Here is an 18,403-nt window from a genome sequence, read left to right as displayed (position 1 = left end):
ACCTCGGCCTTTGTTAGTCAACCCGCACCCATCCTAATCGGGACCACCGAGTCGGTTTGTCCTATCGAGTGTCCACCATAGCCATCCATATGTGCTATGGTCCCCATAGGCCATCCTATGTCCAAGACCATGCCCAAGGCCCCTAGCCTTAAGGCCACCCTTCGGTCAGCCACTGACCCTTTGAGTGAGCACTCGCCCCCTATAGAGCTTTATATGGTACTAGCCTGAAAACCCTAGTGAACACCCAAATGACAGTAACACAATAATGGGCTCTCGAGCCCAATCCTCGAACCCAAGCTTGACCCTAAGGCCATATATGATCTATTAGGGTCCAATAAGTCCCCTCAATAAGTATCAAAGGTTGTTATGGAGTTTTGCTCAAACAAACACTCCAGGAATCTTTTTAGTGCGCGCGCGCGCATGCTAGTCTAAGGCCCATGGCCTAGCCAACTATGGCTTGGCTAGCACCATGGCCTAAGCACTGGAAGGCCATCTATATTAACCTCACATGCCCTAGGCATGGTAGTGAGCTATTCTAGCCTCACTTGGCTCGTCCGTTCCGAACCGAGCATACACTTGCTCATGTGGGCAAGTAAGAATCCGAAGGCTTTGCGCGCCTATTCGGGGTGGTCGACGGCTTTGCCTAGGTCGACCGAAACGACTGTGACACCGACCCAATGAGAACTGAACCGATTAAAATCCATTTTTTTGAAATAAAAAACCGACCCGAACCGTATGTGAATGAACCTGAAACCGAACATATCTGAATAACGTTATAGAGTATAAGAACCGAACCCGTTAATGAACCGAACTAGTTCTAAACTGAACTGAAATCAAACCGAACCAAAAAAGAACCAAATTATTTCTATCCCAAAACCGTTTGAAGCGGGATAAAACCATTTACACCTACTCCTTAACAACCGCGACCCGTTTTCACCGAACTGTATATAAACCAAACCGCTTGCAAACCGAATCGTTTTATCAACCGGATCGCTTATAAATGAATCGGCTACAAACCAATAAGATAAGTATGGCTAAACGTGAAACAGAACATGCTATGTATTTATAAAATCATTGAGAATTTGTATATAATATGATGCCTATTTATGAAATGATGAAGTCTCGACTTGATATAAAACTTGTTAACCAACAAAAGGTTAGCAAGTACTATCAAATTTCAAACCAAAACCATTTAATTGCCCAAATCCAAACAATTTGATAAACAATCAATTTTTTGAAACCGAAAACCGACTCGAACCGTAATTTTGTAAACTCGAAATGGAACCGATCTGAATAAAGTTAAACCGTAGAAGAAGTGAACCAGTTATAAACTAAACCGAAAATGAATTGATCCATTTAAAAACTAAACTGAAAAAAAATATCAAACTAGTTATAAACTGAACCGAAAAAGAACCGAACTGTTTCTAACTCGAAACCGTTTCCAACTCGAAACTGTTTGAACCTGGAATAAAACTGTACCGAACCGTTAACAAACCGCGACCCGTCTGCACCGAACCATTTACTACCCGGACTGTTTCCAACCCAAACCGAATTAAAACCGCCTAAGAATAACCAAAATCGAATCGAACCGATAATTATTTAAACCGAACTGAAACCGACCCGCAAGACTCTAAAACCGATTTTAAATCGACCCGATTTAATACCGAACCGATTTCAAACCGAACCGAACCCGAACTGTCAAACCGTTTTGACAGTACTATTAATTCCTTTATGCCTTTTAATAAATTGCTTGCTTCCAGTTCACTATCAAGCCTTCATAGCCGCACCACCTACTACGTACTACCCATGCCAAGGACAATGCAACTCCGCCACCACCTCCTCCATCCTCGACGGAATTCCACCCCGCTCTCTCCGTCAACAATATCAAGAATGCAATCCCTTTGATTCTTGATCGGGAAAAGGTGCAAAACTCTAATTCGGTAAAAATGTAGAATTGTTCGAAGTTCATTGCCATGCCTTTAATGTCCTTGATCACATTGACTCCAAGATTACATTGACAAAACTATAGCTTTTCTTGACTCCATTGTTAAACAATTGATATATGGGACTATTTCCACAAGAGTAGTGTGTCTTGAAAATCAGTTTAACACCCTTCACTTGTCTAATTTTTCTGAAGTGTGCTCTTATTGTCAGCAATTAAAGAACCTCAAGGATCAACTTGCGACCATCGATCAACCGATTACGAAACAAAAATTGGTGAAAAGACTTGTTTCTAGGCTTGTCAATACTGATTATGATACAGTGGCAACGATTATTCACCAAACATATCCACTTCTTTTTTTCGAAACTGCACGTTCCCGCCTCCTTCTTGAGCAATCCCAACAGTCAAATGACCAAGGAACGTAGCAATCTTTTGTGGCACAAAACTCGTCATCTGCTGCTACAACCACCGCACCACCATCACAATCTCAACCACCCTAATCTGCTTATCTGGTACAATACCCGCAACAGGGATACCAAGCCCAGCTTCCAGCACCTACGGCTCCCACTTACGAGCCCGTTATGACACCTACCGAGCTAGGCAACTCCTTTACCGCTATGACCTTGCCACAAGACAACTCTTGATGCGTGGGGGTACAACATCTCATATGACGAACAATTCAAGTACTCTCATGCCCCTATTTTATTTGAGCACAAATAATCATATTCTAGTTGGTAATGGTAATCGCATTCCAGTCACGGGTTATGGTCACACCACATTTCCATATCCAAAACCGCCCCTTGAACTTCATGATGTTCTATTGCCACCTCAAATAGTCAAGAATCTATTTTTTAACTGAAAATTCACTTCTGATAATTCTTTGTCAAGCGAATTTGATCCTTTTGGTTTTTCTGTGAAGGATCTTCGTACGGGAAAAGTAATAATGAGATGCAATAGTTTGGGGGACTTGTAACCAGTTACCACACACACCACACCATCTACTTGCCTTGCTACTTCTCTCACTGTTGCCTCATCTCACCTTTAGCATGATCGTCTTGGGCACCTTGGAAATTCAACTTTAACTTTATTTCTTAGGCCTTGGAATTTTACTTTTTGTAATAAGGAGCATGATCTATTTTGTGTTTCTTGTCAATTGGGAAAACATGTGCGTTTGCCATTTCAAAATTCAAATATTACTGCATCTACTGCTTTTGAGATTATATATTCATGTTGATTTATAAACCTCTTCAATTCGTAGCATTGATGGTCACAAATACTATTGTGTTTTATGGGATGATTTCACTAACTTTGTGTGGACAATATCTTTGAAATATATATCCCAAGTCTTTCAATCCTTTCTCAATCTTAGACAATATGTTGCCACCCAATTTGAACGATCCATAAAATAGTTTTAAAGTAATATGACAATGACCATCTTAAATTATTTTGTGTCACAAATGGATTAGTCTTTTTGTTTAATTGTCCTTACACTTCTTCTCAAAATGGGAAGGTCAAATACATGATTCGAACTCTAAATAACATCTCTCAAACCCTCTTAATTAATGCTTCGATTTCCCCTTCTAGAAATGGCAACCTATCATCTAAACATCCTTCTCACCAAAGCATTAGCATATGACATTCCCGCTTATAGTGTGTTCCGCAAAATACCTTCATATGATCACATCAGGGTGTTTGGATATCTTTGTTTCCCCTACCTTTAAGCTACAACTCCTTTTAAGTTGGATCTTAGGTCCACCACTTTTGTTTTCTTGGGGTACCCAACCAACCAAAGAGGTTACAAATGTCTTGACATTTCCACAAATAAGATTTTATTTCTTGACATGTCACATTTAATGAGTCTCAATTCCTCTTTCAAAACTTGAGTCAATTTCAAAATTCTAACTACTTCTTTCTTGATGATGACCCAAGTCCACTTTTGTCTTCCATATGGCCCACGCCAGCTAACGCAGCTTTCCTATTTCCTCTCCGCTTCCTAATGGACATCAGTCCACACCGCATCTAAGCTCCGGTCCAGTACAAACCCCTGCGACCCACTTGCGGCCTAGTCTACAAAAGGGGTATTGAAGGATTTATGTCTTCGTCAAGTGCAATTACTAGATATATAATGGATCAAATTATGGAGATATTAAGTTCGTGCTTTTGGGTCGTCATTGATTGTTGCTAGATGTGATCAATGATCTTATCAATAATCCAATGCGCAATAAAATGGATCCTATAAGATTACACAAAAGGGTGCGGGATTCAACAAAAAGAAAGAAGCCCATTATTGGGCTTCATGGAGTGGCCGGCCATGTGAGATTAAAGGGAGAGTATTGTAGGCTTGGTTTGGACTCTAATTATACATATGATGTATAATAATAGGCCTTGCCTAGGGTTTGATATACAACACATTGGCAGTTAATTGAGAATAGACTTGCTAGCAACCAAACCCTAAAGCCTCCCGCACATACTCTCTTCTCCTCCTTCACGTCCACATACGCAGGTGGCATGTATGGTGCACGGTGGTGCACGGTTGTGGTCGTGGTTGTTCGTGGATCAGTTTTCTCCTCCCCTCTCCGTAGAAGGTGGTTCGAAGTGTTCGTATGATCAACTAACTAGCAGTAGTGGAGGTTCAATCCTATCCCGTGGACTAAGTAGAGGAACAACGGTTGGGGCTCTATTATCTCCCTAATTGACAGTTAATCGCTTGTGGAAATCAAGCTTCAAAGGTATGTATTATGTGATACTTTTATGTGTTATGCTTGTAGATCCTATTTAGGGGCAAACAAATATGATTTGTGAAATTCCGCATTATTGTACCTAAAACCCTATAGTGGCATCAGTTAGCCTATTGCATTTACGCATTTTGATCCTAATTCTTTGATGTCCACAAATTTTAATTCAATTAAGAGGGAAAATAATCTAATAATGGATTAATCTTTATTTTAAATGGAGATTTAAAGTTTTGGAATTTGGTTAAATGTGATTTAAATTGCTCAATTATCCTAGCAAAATCCAAATAATTATACCCTAAAAGCCCTAATCACTTTTGAAAATTTTGATGTATTATAAATGCTAATGATTTTCAAATTTTAATGATTTAATACATATAATTTGATCTTATTTAATTATTCATGCATAAAATTGTTGTGTGTGATTAATTAATTCATGTTAAAGGGTTTTATGTGAATTATAGATTAAATTGTATGAAAAGCCCCAAATTAATTGAAATAGAGATTTTGGATTAATTTTAATTTTAATTAGGCATTAAAGTGTTTATGTTTAATTAATTAGATCACTAAATTAATTTGGCAAATGTTTTGAAATTGATTTATGTCTCAAAAAAAAAAAATCAAGCATTGAGTGGGAACAGCCACGACTGGGTGGCAGAACCACCAACTGGTGGGCCATGGTGGCTTCTGTGGTGGTCGGATGAACGGAGGGCGATAAAGGAGGTGCAACTAAGGGAGGGCAGTGGTAGGAGCGTATAATTGTTGTATTGCTGCCTACTGGTGCCCAAGCAAGCTAGCGTGGCTGGACACTCCGCCTGGCTGCGCGGCTGGATGTGGCTGCAGCTGGGCTACGGCCTGGCTGCGACAGTAGCTGCGTGTGGCTAGCAGGGTGCTCAATCACGGGAGAGCATCTCGAACGATGTTGGTTGTTGCTCTGTTGAATGTCGTAGTCGGGCTTCGGCCCAACTGCGGTGGTTAACAATTGCGTCAACTCATCACTATGGTGGTTGGGCTTAATGCTAGCTACTGCGGTAGGCTGCTGAAGTGGTCGGACTTCGGCAGCTGTTGCGGCGGCCGGGAAGTGACTGGCAGCAAGCTAATCACGATATTTCCAGATTTTTTTTCAAAAAAAAAAAAAAAAAAAAATTCTTTATTAAAATTATTAGTTTATTTTATCTAAGATAATTTCGAATTTCTATATTTGTTTTAAAATCTTTGAATATTTTAAGGATTATTGAGCAAGATTCTGAAAAGATAAAGATTGACTCGATTATGTGATTATCCATAAATATTTAGGTAATTGATTCAAAAATTTGTGATTAACTAGTAATTAGGATAGGATCTCCTAAATTTTTTAGGATAATCTTTGAGGATATATATGATTTATCTTTTACGATTAAAAAATTATTTGATTCTATCTCCAACCTAAATTAAAATATATGATATTTTATAATTGGTCATGAATAATATAAGATATTATCTAATTACAGTAATAATAATTAAAATATGAGATATTTAAGTGTCATGTTTCCTTAATTATGAACATCCGATGTTGTAGTTTAGGAAAGATGATTAGTGATTTATTATGTGGTAATTTTATAATATATGATATTATGTTGCTATATAATGACTAGTATGGCCTAGTAGGTTCTAAATATTATGTTGCTATACCCACTGTTGGCCCTATTCAATCTCCCTGAACCTACGCTACCTCTACTTCTCCCATTTTTTTCAAGGATTTAAAAGTGGGTGTTAATTAAGTTGATTCAAAGTTGATAGGGTAATTTGAGTGGTTAGGGTTTGCTTTCAAGTACATATGGTGATATTTTGGTGGCTAGAGTGGAGATTCGAGGTGGGTATGGTGGATTTCAACAAGGTTTCTTCATTATTAGGTTAATAGGATGTTGTTGGGTTTTAGGCTAGGTGGTTGGGATGGGATTTTGGGGTAGGTATGTTTGGGTTGGTCTTAATCAATGACCAGAGGGGTGGTCTTTAATGGCCGACCATTAAGTGAGGTGGTCAATAGTGGTAGGTTGGGCGGTAGACGGCGGTCTGGGGCACTAGTATGTAGTGGAGGAGGGTACTTTTTTAAAAAAATAATTACTATTAAAATTTATAAAAGAACCAATGTATTATAATTATAAGTGTCACAATTACCTTTAAAATCGAGTAGTCCTAAAATTAACATGTTAGAATTAAGACTGTTTACAGTGTGGTTTAAACTGCACCAAACCGCAATTTTGCAGTTTGATGCGGTTTGGGATCCAAATCACAACAAACCACACTGTTAACCCACCTAATTAGAATAACCCCAAACACAATCTTTCCTAGAAAAATAGCGGTCATTATCATTACATGGAAATAAAAAACAATACACTTGGTAAAAAATTAGAACTCACCACGGTTACAGGACTGATGAAAAAAAGGTACGTATGATGAGACATCATATCCGCTTGGGAATATATGGGACTTTCTTGCTAACACATGTAAGGGGGATTCCATTCCTTCTCCACCAACTGTAGCAATGTCGGGGTACCGTTCAACCAAATCAAGAGCAATATCTGTTTAAAGTTCGAATAATGTTAGTCATACTCTATACTATAACAAAACTGTCTATATTTTATTGTTTTAAAACAAATATTTTATTTATTTAAATTATCTTTGGTAAATTTGGTGATTTTGTTAATCTTCTTATTACTTAATGTTAAATATATTAAGATAATATTCTTAATATTAAAGATAGTATTTTATATTTTAGGATAAATTATAACTATCAAATTTTTTATACATACGTGAGTAAGGTGACACTTGTTTTAAATCTTATTCATTTATTTTGTTTATGTGGTGATTGAATATTTTAATTCTTAAAAATATTGTAATACTGCCTCCGCTTTTATTTAGTTCACACCTTTCTTTTATCGCCTTTGTCAATATACTATTTTAACGATTAATATCTCTAATTCTCTACCTTGTAAAATTATAAGAAGTGTATATTAAAAATATATATATTAAATGATTCAAACAAAATTCCAGGTGACTATATTTTATCGTATCTAATCACAAAAGCTAATCAAAGTGTAATTTGTGAATAATGTAAAAGTCATAATGTCACTAAAAAAACAAAGGAAGAACTTTTTTTCCTATGTGGCGCTTTGAAATATCTTGAAAAAACACCCTTTAAAGTATAAAATAGATGTAATCTCGTGCGATGCACGATTTTAGTTATTATGATGAGTGGATCGCTATGAACTTTAAAAATCACAATAGTTACTTATGTTCAAAATCATTTTTATTGTGAATCTTGAAAAATAATTTTTTTTAAAAAAAATAAAATATCTGATAAAACCATCTCATTCATTTATTGTATAATTATTCAAAGTTGTAAATTTTATTTTCTTTATGAATAGACAATTGTTTTTTATGATTTAAGTATATAATATTACATTCGTTATTTTGCTATATTTTAATTTTTAATTAAATTGTAATCTTTTTATTTAATTTAAGATTTTGTATATTTATGAATCACATTCATTGGATGTTTGGATAAAATTCTTAATACCATAAGATAACTTTTTTTTTTAACACTAAAGTTATCTTTCGCTATTTTATTTTTTTTTACCTGGCACTTGAATTTAAAATCTCAAACCATATTTGTTACTTTTACTTGTGTGGCGATTAGAATTTTTAATTCAAAAATAAATTACAAATCTATTTTTTACTGTTGAAATAATTCCTTTGCTTATGCGTTTTTAACATACTCCTTTTGTTTCAAAATATTATCCCATTAAAAATATTTTGACAATTATAAATTAGAAGGAAACTTCTAAATTTTTCTCTATATATAAGGACAAGATAATTTTTTGTTCTTAAAAAAACGATAGTTATATGTTTTGTAAATAATTTAAATCTTAAATAATCACTATTTGTTGTTTTTAACAAAGTGGAAAACTCTTAAATCTCATTTGTTACATTTACTTAGGTGGGAAGTGAATTTTTTAATTCAAAAATAAAATACAAATCTAATTTTTAATTGGTCGAAATAATTCCTTTACTTATGTGGCGCGTCGAATTAATGCTCTCAAAAAATACCTAATTTTTATATATATATATATACACACACACACACACATATATATATATATATACACACACATATATATACACACATATATATATATACACACACACACACACACACACACACACACACACACACACACACACACACACACACACACACACACACATATATATATATAGGGGAGGGATCCGGTGAGAATAGCTTCATATGTGAGAATTCATACTTATATGAGAACTGTTTTAAAATTTAGAACATGCGAGTTAAAATTTAGAGCATGTAACTCAATTTAAAATTTTGAACATATGAGTAATAATTTAGAACATTTGTGTGAGTAATAAGTTTTAGAACATCTGATTTAAGAATTAGAACAAGTGATTAAAAATTTATAAAATTTGCTTTATGAAATTTCAAACATACTAGTAAAATTTAGAACATTTGATTTAAGATTATGAACATGTGAATAAAAATTTAGAACATCTGATTTAAGATTATAAACACGTGAATACAAATTTAGAATATGAACAAACTAATATAGAATATAGAAAGTGTGAGTAAAGTATTTAGAACATACGAATAAAAAAATAGAACATATGCTTTGAAATCTGGAACATATGATTAAAATTCTTAGAACACACGTTTTAAAATTTAGAACATATAAGTTAAAATTTTGGAACAAGTTATTTAAAATTTATGACATCAAACTTAACTAATTTATGGTTTAGAACATGTGAGTACTAAATTAGAAAATTTGATTTAATTTAGAACACCTAAGAAAAAGTTTAGAACATCAGATTTAAAATTTAGAACATATGAGGAAAAATTTAGAACATAAAGAGTGTTCTCACATATGAAAAATTCTCACATAAGAAAAATTCTCACGAGAGCCTTCCCCTATATATATATATATATATACACGTATATATATATATACACGTATATATATATATACACGTATATATATATACACGTATACATATATACACATATACACACACATATATATATATATATATATATATATATATATATATATATATATATATATATATATATATATATATATATATATATATATATATATATATATATATATATATATTTTGTGCCCTGAAAGATTTTGCGGGTTTTTAATAAATTTTAAGGACATATAATTAGGCCTGAATGCAAAATCAACACACAAATACCATTTATCAAAACCATATTGTACAAGATACATATTATTTTTTTTTATGTAGGATATCTTTGATTTATGTAGTTTTAGAGATAAATATATTATTAAAATAAACTCCATACATGAGAAAATTAAAAAATGCATACTTGATGTATTTTCACTAAAAAAGATGATAATACGTAATTTGAATCTGCTACTCTTATATTAATTATAAATTAATAATCTTATATGTAAGAAAAATATATATATTAGTTTTTTTTAGGATAATATAAAATAAAATATAACAATGGATATTATCAAGATATTTAATATTTCAACTTTACAAAGTGATTTCCAGTTTCATTTCTAAAAATTAAATGAAAAATTAGTAAAAGTAAATGAAATTGCCTTAAAGACTTGAAGTTAAAAAGCTGAAAAAAAAATTTACAAATTTGCCAAATTACGAAAATGTTATTAATGAATACGGGTGAGATGTGAGCTGTGGGATCGATGTAACGTGATTAAAGGTTTCAATTGGTTTCTAGTTCCTATTATTCACCATGGCTCTCACATGATCTCAATTATATATATATTGAGTCTCAATGGAATGTGAATTCAGTATGGGTCTCCTCTAACCCATAGCAAAATATTCCATTTGAAAGGAGGGTGGATGATTTTTGAATATTTTAGCTCTAATACCATGTTAGAGGACCATCTTAGGTAAAAACTTATGCTGATGATTTAAGCCCATATTTGATTTATATAGAATATTATTATCAATTGTTTCCTTTGTCCAATAACAGTTACTATATGTACTTGAAAAGTGATAGACATCTTGAATAAATCTTAAGAAACGAGAGAATGAAAATGAGTTGACAAAGGAAGCTTCAAGACCCATAAACATGTATATATCTACTATAACAAGATTTTATTTTATTTAGTTTTCTTGTTGTAAGTATACATGAGTAATTGGTTAGATTGGCAAATTGCTTAATTTATTATTAAGGGGATGAGCGTTGTGAGTATCATCAAGAACAATTGAAATGGTACTCAAGACACTCCCAATGTTTATTATTAAACTTGTTCCATTAGTTGGCGAATGTTTAATATTTCCAAAAGTTGATTATTCTGTCCGTAGCATATTTTTAGCACCAACTAAGAGAAACTAGCCTTCTGGCACGTGCAATGCACTAGTTTCATAGACAATTACATTAAGAGATTATAAGTGAAGAAATGCCAATAAATCAGTATGGGTGTAATGTGGAACCAAAAACATGATTAAAGAAATTAAATTTTTAGGACTTTGATTTAAAATGTAGCTTAAAAAAAAGTGGTGGGAGAAAAGGAAAAGAGTTGAATTAAAGATACAAGATGAAGATGAATTATGTGTGGGAGATGAAGTGCAGTTGATTTAAATTATTGTGGGTATCCAATAAAAATAAAATATAAGTTTAATGAAAGAATTAGAAATAATTAAAAATGTAAGAAGACATCAAACATGTGGCACATTAGGTTGGAAAAAAGATATAGAAGTAGTGTAATAGAATGGAGTGAGACATTGTGTATTTCTTGATTTGAGTTTTTAAATACTAAGTATAATAATTGATTGTGACATATAGAGTGATAAATGAATTCACATATAAGGTATAACTTAGGATATTGTTCTGGTTCCATTTATGGAAAGAGAATTATATAAAAGATATTTTCCATTATTCAAGTAATGCATTGTAGAAGTATATTAATCTAAGATTAGAAGTAGAATTCACATATACTATACCTTATGATATTATTCAGTTTATATCAGTTGTTTATGCACACATTTTGTTATGGCATCCATAGTCATAGTTTCTTACTAGTAGTGCTTTCTTATAAAGGCATTAACAAGGGAATCTAAGTAAATTGGCAACAAGATAAGGTTTATAAGGGTAATATAATTACTTTTAATCTCTAAGATTTGATTTTAAGTCATTTAGAAAAGAAAAAATTGTTAAAAATAATACAATCTTTAAGCATTTCGCCAAAAACAAGTCAACTTTCGATTAATTTTTAATAATACAACATTTTGGAGATTTTTTACCTACAACCTATATGACAAGTAAACATGTTTTTCTTTTTTATAAATTCGTTTAACAAAAAATTTAACTCCTAATTTAAACTTTAAACGTAGTTAATTAACTCGTTTTAAAAAAATTATAAATTAAAATAATTAAAACAAAACCCACCCCCTCCCCATCACTAGCTACCCCTTCAACTCCTCTCGCCACTCCACACCTTACCGGTGCCAACCCATTCGTCCTGTTGACCGACCACCCTTTCCCACCATGCTGCAAACCCTCTCCGCGCGACCCTTAACCACGTCACAAAACCTTCCTTGCCCATGTAAGTATGTAACCCAACTCCCCTGTCACGGAAAAACCCATGAAACCCCCCTACCCTAAACCTGAAACCCCCATTCGCCGTTCCCCGCCCCCGAAACATTAGTGGTTAGGGTTTTCAAGGGTGGTGGAAGCGGAGGTTGGGGGTTTATGCGGTGGGGGAAAGGGTTTTGTGGGTTTTTTGTGGTTAGTGAGAGTCGAGGAGGGGTGGGGACGTCAAAAGTTGGCAGCCAGTCGTGGGATGGGGGCTAGGGGGCCGACAGAGGGTTGTAGGTTGGGAGATATAAGACAAGGGTCGGGCCGCTGTGGAAGGGGTTGGTTGGAGGGGGAGGAGGTTTCACATATTAAATTATATCTTAAAAACATTCGATAAATAATATAAATTAAAATTAATACAAATAAATTTTGACACGTGTTCCGTATTACCTGTTAACCAAGTTACTAGCGGTTATATCTCATTTAAAGAAAAAGCCCCATAAAGGTTGTATTATTTAGAAATAATCAAAAGGTTAACTTGTTTTTGGCGAATGAACCATTCAAAGGTTGTAAATTTTTTTTTTTACAACATTTTCCTAATTAAAAAGTACTACTATACCAATAAACTGAATAAAGTGTATGTCCGATAACTTTTATTTGTATAGTATTGAGTAACGTTTATACATATTGAGGTAACTTTTGAACGTATTGGGGTAACTACCTTTGATCATTGCAAGGCAACTGTACAAAAGATGTACAATTATTATAGTCTTGTATACCCGGATTTAAGCTAAATTTATTGTCTAAGTTTTTAAATCTTGACCCAAATACTTGCAATGGAGCAAATAATTAGGGACGGAAGGATTAATTTCCATTATCTTGTTTGGTTAGCACTAAAGAAAATTGTTTTTCATGAATTAATTTCCATTTTTTGTGTAACTACTTTATAACAACTTTAACTACTTAACACAAGAAGTTTTAGTGACCAAGATAAAGGTGGGTAACTCAATTCTCTTGTTTTTGTAGGAATTCCAATTTCTAAGAAACACGTTACTGAGAAGGAGGAAGAAAAAAAAAAGTTACTTTTTATGCCAACCATTTAGATATCCATTAACGAATTTTCCATGAATTTGTATTCTCCCGTTTATTTAAGTTAATCTTACAAGGTACTAGATATAGTAAGACCCTATTCTCGTCACCTTAAAAAAATAATATTAAGTAAAAATAATTTCAATTCAATAAAAATAAGTCCAGTTCAATAAATTAATTTCGGTTCCGTAAAAATAACTTCAATTCAGTAAAATACAGTTTTCTTACAGAATAATTATAATATAAAACCAGTAAAAATAATTTTAGTTTAGTAAAATTAATTTAAGTTCAGTAAAAATAATTTAAATTCAGTAAATATAATTTTTTTTTAGTAAAAATAATTTCAGTTCAGCAAAAATAAGGTGAAAAGAACGGGACCGAAACATACTTGTATTATTCATCTTAATATGTAGTTTTTGAATAATAATTTTTTTGTTTGAAAGTAACATAAGATTTTAGAAAATTAATATTAAAATTAGTAATAATAAAAACTCACCGAATAACTCTGCAGTAATGATGTAATACAGAAGTCGACCTCCATAATAGCCTGTTAAAGGACTATGGTCAATTCCACAGTAAGTAACGTCTAATAGATAGCGAATCATTTTCTCTTGGCCAAACTGCGCAGCCCTATGGACAGGAAAGCCGAAAGTGCCACCAATATTAGGCAAGTCGGGATTCTTGTTTACCAGTAATTTGGCAACTGCAACATTGCCAACTATTGCAGCCACTGAAAGAGCAGTCTCCCCATTTTGATCAGTTAAGCTCAAGTCATTAGGAGATAACCTTTTTATCAGTGAGTCCACAAACTCAAAAGATTGTCCGGCCCCTACAGCAATGTGAAGTGCTGTTTCTGAGGCGATGGTGATCTTAGCCGTCAATGCCCCCGGGTTTCTATACAGAAATCTCGACGCTTCATTCCAATCGCCTTTAAGCGCTGCTTTATACAATGGTAAGTATCCTCCAATACCATTTACATTGTTCTCAACCCGCCCTCTTGCACGTGGATGAACTAGAAGCAGGGCCAGATAGCACAAAATAAATAATTAAATAAATATGGAAATAGAATTTTTAATTACATGATATAGATGCAATTTGCGGAAACATACGAATTAAGCTTGTAGGAAATAAATAAAGTATAGATCATTAGTAATGTCTAGATCTCTCTAATGGCAAGCTATATATTATCTGGTACCGTGTTTTATATCACATCAATTTTTAAAACTGGTACACTTTTCAGTTATAAAGTGCTCTAATTGTAAGCTACAATTAATAGAAGTGTTGGTCTTTTTAATGCTTTAATTTAATATGAAGAACATGATAAAATGAAATGAGTTTAACAATATAGCTGAACATTATAAACCCTAGTCTATGTTTGCATGTAAACATGTACAAAGTAAGACAATTTGATTTATTAGAATTTCATCATTTTTCAATCAATCAATAACTTTCTCTCTCTAAATTTGAGAGCACCTCTCACTAGAAGTGAGTTTTTTCCTAGTTCAACTAGGGTTCCTTATCCAAGTAGTAAAGCAATCTGACTTTCAATCTCCCCTTCTCTTTTACTCATTAAATCTGCTGAGGGTTATTTGATTTACCTTTTCTAGAATAGATAAGGATCTTAACCTTTATCTTCCGTTGTCTTTTTTGGATTCCCAATCCTGCTCTCCTTCTTCCAACAAAGTTTGTCTCGATTTTGTGGTTTTTTCTCGGCTTCCAGGAAAATTTTCCTCTTTAATTAGCTGCTGCCTACTCTTCGTTATCTGAGCGCAGCCTATTTTACATGCAACCAATACTTGGCCAGCAGTTTTTGTTCTTGGCTGTCAATGGTGCAGATATTAGCTAGCTAGAGGCGGCTAAAGAGTAGATATTAAATTGCTTCAGTTTTGTTCCCCATGCTTGCTCTGCTACAACTCTCAAGAACTTGAATTTGGCTATAAATGTGAAGGAATTTTCAGATTATTCCCACATCAACTTAACTTATCCTCTTCCTCTGTCTTCTTCTTTGTCTTTTCTTCTACTCATTAAATTTCTTCTGTACTTCTTCTGTTCTGTCTTTTTCATGAACGACAACAGAAATTTCCCAAATGCTCATAATGAGCGTGACAATTTAGATCTAAGAGGAGGTCCCCTTATACCTCCTCCACCAGATTTTGATCTGGATGATTGTGCTATTAATTTTAACTCGTGTGTTATAGGGGTCTTTGTAGGCCCGCACCCTCCTCCGGAAGAATTTGTGCAGCATATTGTCAACTTGAGATGGATTCGGAATGGGGAAATCCAAGTCCATAGGTCAGGAAACTATTACTTGTTTGAATGCAGGAGTGGGCAAGATCTCACTAGCTTGAATCAAACTAACACAGCAATTATCGATGGAAGGATAATAAATTTCAGAAGATATCAAAGGGATTACGTCCCTCACCAAATGAATTTCTCTCTCACTAGGTTGTGGGTGAGAGTACATAGGCTACCTCTTGCTTATCTCACTATGGGATGGGCAAGACAAATCTTGAGACATGTAGGCTATGTCGAAGTTATCGACCAAACAGAAGCTCATCTGCCAATTAACGCTGAGCTTAGGGCGTGTGTTCTTGTGAATCTTTCGATCCCACTTATTCCAGGGTGTTTCATCCCTATTGAAGGAGATAGAGTGATCTGGGCTTATCTAAGATACGAGGGTATCTTTAGATTCTGTTACCTTCACCCACGAACAGCGAGAAGAAGGGTGAGACGACGACTTGACGAGGTGGAAGTTGATGGGGTTAGGGTGTTGTATGGCCCGGCTGAATACCCCTTCTACTTTAATTGTATTCAAGGGCTGCCAGACAGATATAGATTTCGCCACTCGGGTGTTGATCTGCGAATTCATGAGGTGCAAGAGAATGATGTTTTTCATCGAAGGGTACCTAGAGAGGAATGGGATTTTAATGAGGGCCATCCCTACGAGCAACCATTATCTCCTACGAGTAGTGATGATAGTGAACACTATCATACCGGAGAAGAAGAGCTGCCAAATGAAGATTCAGAAATAACAGAACGAGATGGTGCTGCTCGACAACCGGATCTTCACCTATCTCCGGGACGGAGGTTGGGCTTGGGTGAGGATCCATATGCTGAATTTACTCAACCTTGTCAAGCAAACCCTAATTTGAGCAACTCGGATTGGAATGTCAATGGAAATATGGAGCAAGATGGGCCTCGAAATTCACCGCAAAGGAACTCGGGGATAGGCTTTGTTGGGCTGGGTTTAGTTAGGGCGGAAAATCAGCTAGCTCCGGTTTCTCCTACTCCGCCAGCAAGGCCAATATTCAGGGGTTCAACGTTCGATATTCCACACCTTAGGGATATCGGACTGGGCTCTTTCTCTGGCAGTTTTTGAAGGCAGCCACGCTGCTATTGGTGGGGACGAAACAAGGCAGCCAAGAAGGGATAATGCTCAGGCTATTTTCTCTGACCCAACTGATATTTTCAGCCCAACTACGCTCCCACAATTAAGAACAGGAGAGGAAAATCTCTCGGATGAGGAGTTTGCACAAATAATGCAAGCAAGCACTATCTTAACTCTTGGAATCCGACATGCTAGGCGAGAAGAAATCCGGGTTATTCATCAAACTGGCAGGGCTACTTCCGCTCCTTTCTTGCGGCTGACTCAAGAAGATTTAGGGGGGTTGCCGAATCTTCCTTTGACGGAACACGATCCACCTAACTCTCCGGTATCGGATTCGCATTTTAGTTCGTTTAATTTCACTAACTTGTTTAATTATGATGATAGTGCCAACACAAAAAAGAGGATAAGGGAAGCAATTGGTCACTACCCTCACTCTTGTGATGGTGATTCGATCCGGTTTAGTGAGTCGGATTATGAATGGGTTGAGCGGAAAAGGCTCAAAAGATTGCACCGTTGGTCGGAAAAAGGGGGATTTGTTATTTGGTTAAAAGATGAGAATGGGGGTAAGCGGTTTGCTTCTAAGGCTATCTCGGACCCGGACATGGCTCGTGAGTTCGGGGTTGAGATATATGATAATATTGGAAAGAGGGGGAGAAACAAAAGGAACCAAAGCATATCTTCTTCGTCATCGGCATCTTCTTACAAGAGGCAAAAGAGTTAAGAAGTGACTTCGGCTTATCGTGAAGTTAGAGATGATATGGATGTTGATTTGCAAGTGATGTTACTTGATTCGGTGAGAATCTCTTCCGTGGGTGGAGTGGCTTTTCCAAGCCAACCCCCTAAAGAGATATGAAGATTATGGCGTGGAATTGTAGGGGTTTCAATGATCCACACTCCCTTACAATTCCCGACATAGTGTGGCTCTTTAGGTCTAAACTACCTATGTTTATGTTTTTATCGGAAACTAAAATGGACTATGTTAGTGCGGCTAGTAAGTTAGATCTTTTGCACCCTACTTCAAATTTTGGTTGGAACTCGGATGGAAGTAGTGGAGGGCTTCTAGTTTTATGTTGGTCTAGTAATGTAGTTGAATGTTTATACTCTTCCAAAAATTTCATCCTTTGTAAGATCAATGAATCTAATTGAAATTCCAAGTATGTACTATTTCTTTATGGTGAGCCTCAAGTAGAAAATAGAAGAATAATATGGGAACAACTTCAATGGTTTTTGGAGGAGTTCAAAGATGTGTTGATAATAGGGGACTTCGACCAAGTGGAAAGTGGGAATGATAATTGGGAGGGTCCTCTAAGATTAGGGGAATTGATGCTTTCCTTGATTGGAGATTTAGTAGCAATGCAACGGAGGATCCGTTCTCCGGACCAAGGTTTACTTGGAGCAACAAAAGGGAAGGGAATGAGCTTATCCTTGAAAAGCTTGATAGAGCATACATAACGGAAGATTGGTTCCATCATTCCCCGGATGGGAGAATTATTCATGAACCAATTATTTGCTCCGATCATGCGACCATCACCTATCACTCTCATTTGGATGCTACTACATCAAATAGGCCTTACCAAACTGAAAGTTGGTGTCTCAATTTTCCGTAAATAAAAGAAATGGTTGAAACTACTTGGAAGACCGGGTTTCATGGTTCGTATATGTTCCAACTT

At 35.0% G+C, this 18,403-nt stretch overlaps 1 protein-coding gene across 1 annotated transcript in view; it reads right to left on the bottom strand.

The window, feature by feature from the left end:
* The window catches only part of LOC145594152 (uncharacterized), a 45,743-nt gene extending 30,828 nt beyond the window's left edge, over positions 1 to 14,915 (bottom strand). Inside the window, exons 1-3 of the mRNA XM_081650489.1 lie at positions 14,888 to 14,915; positions 13,842 to 14,357; positions 7,074 to 7,235 (exon numbers count right to left, since the gene is read on the bottom strand). Coding sequence (XP_081506615.1) covers positions 7,074 to 7,235; positions 13,842 to 14,357; positions 14,888 to 14,915 — 706 coding nt within the window. The remainder of the gene's footprint in view (positions 1 to 7,073; positions 7,236 to 13,841; positions 14,358 to 14,887) is intronic.
* Between the last annotated feature and the right edge of the window lie 3,488 nt (positions 14,916 to 18,403).

Source organism: Chenopodium album, chromosome 19, assembly GCF_948465745.1.
Source record: "Chenopodium album chromosome 19, dcCheAlbu1.1, whole genome shotgun sequence".
Taxonomy (NCBI): Eukaryota; Viridiplantae; Streptophyta; class Magnoliopsida; order Caryophyllales; family Amaranthaceae; genus Chenopodium; species Chenopodium album.
Note: the sequence above shows the minus strand (reverse complement) of the source record. Positions and strands in the feature narration are given on the sequence as shown.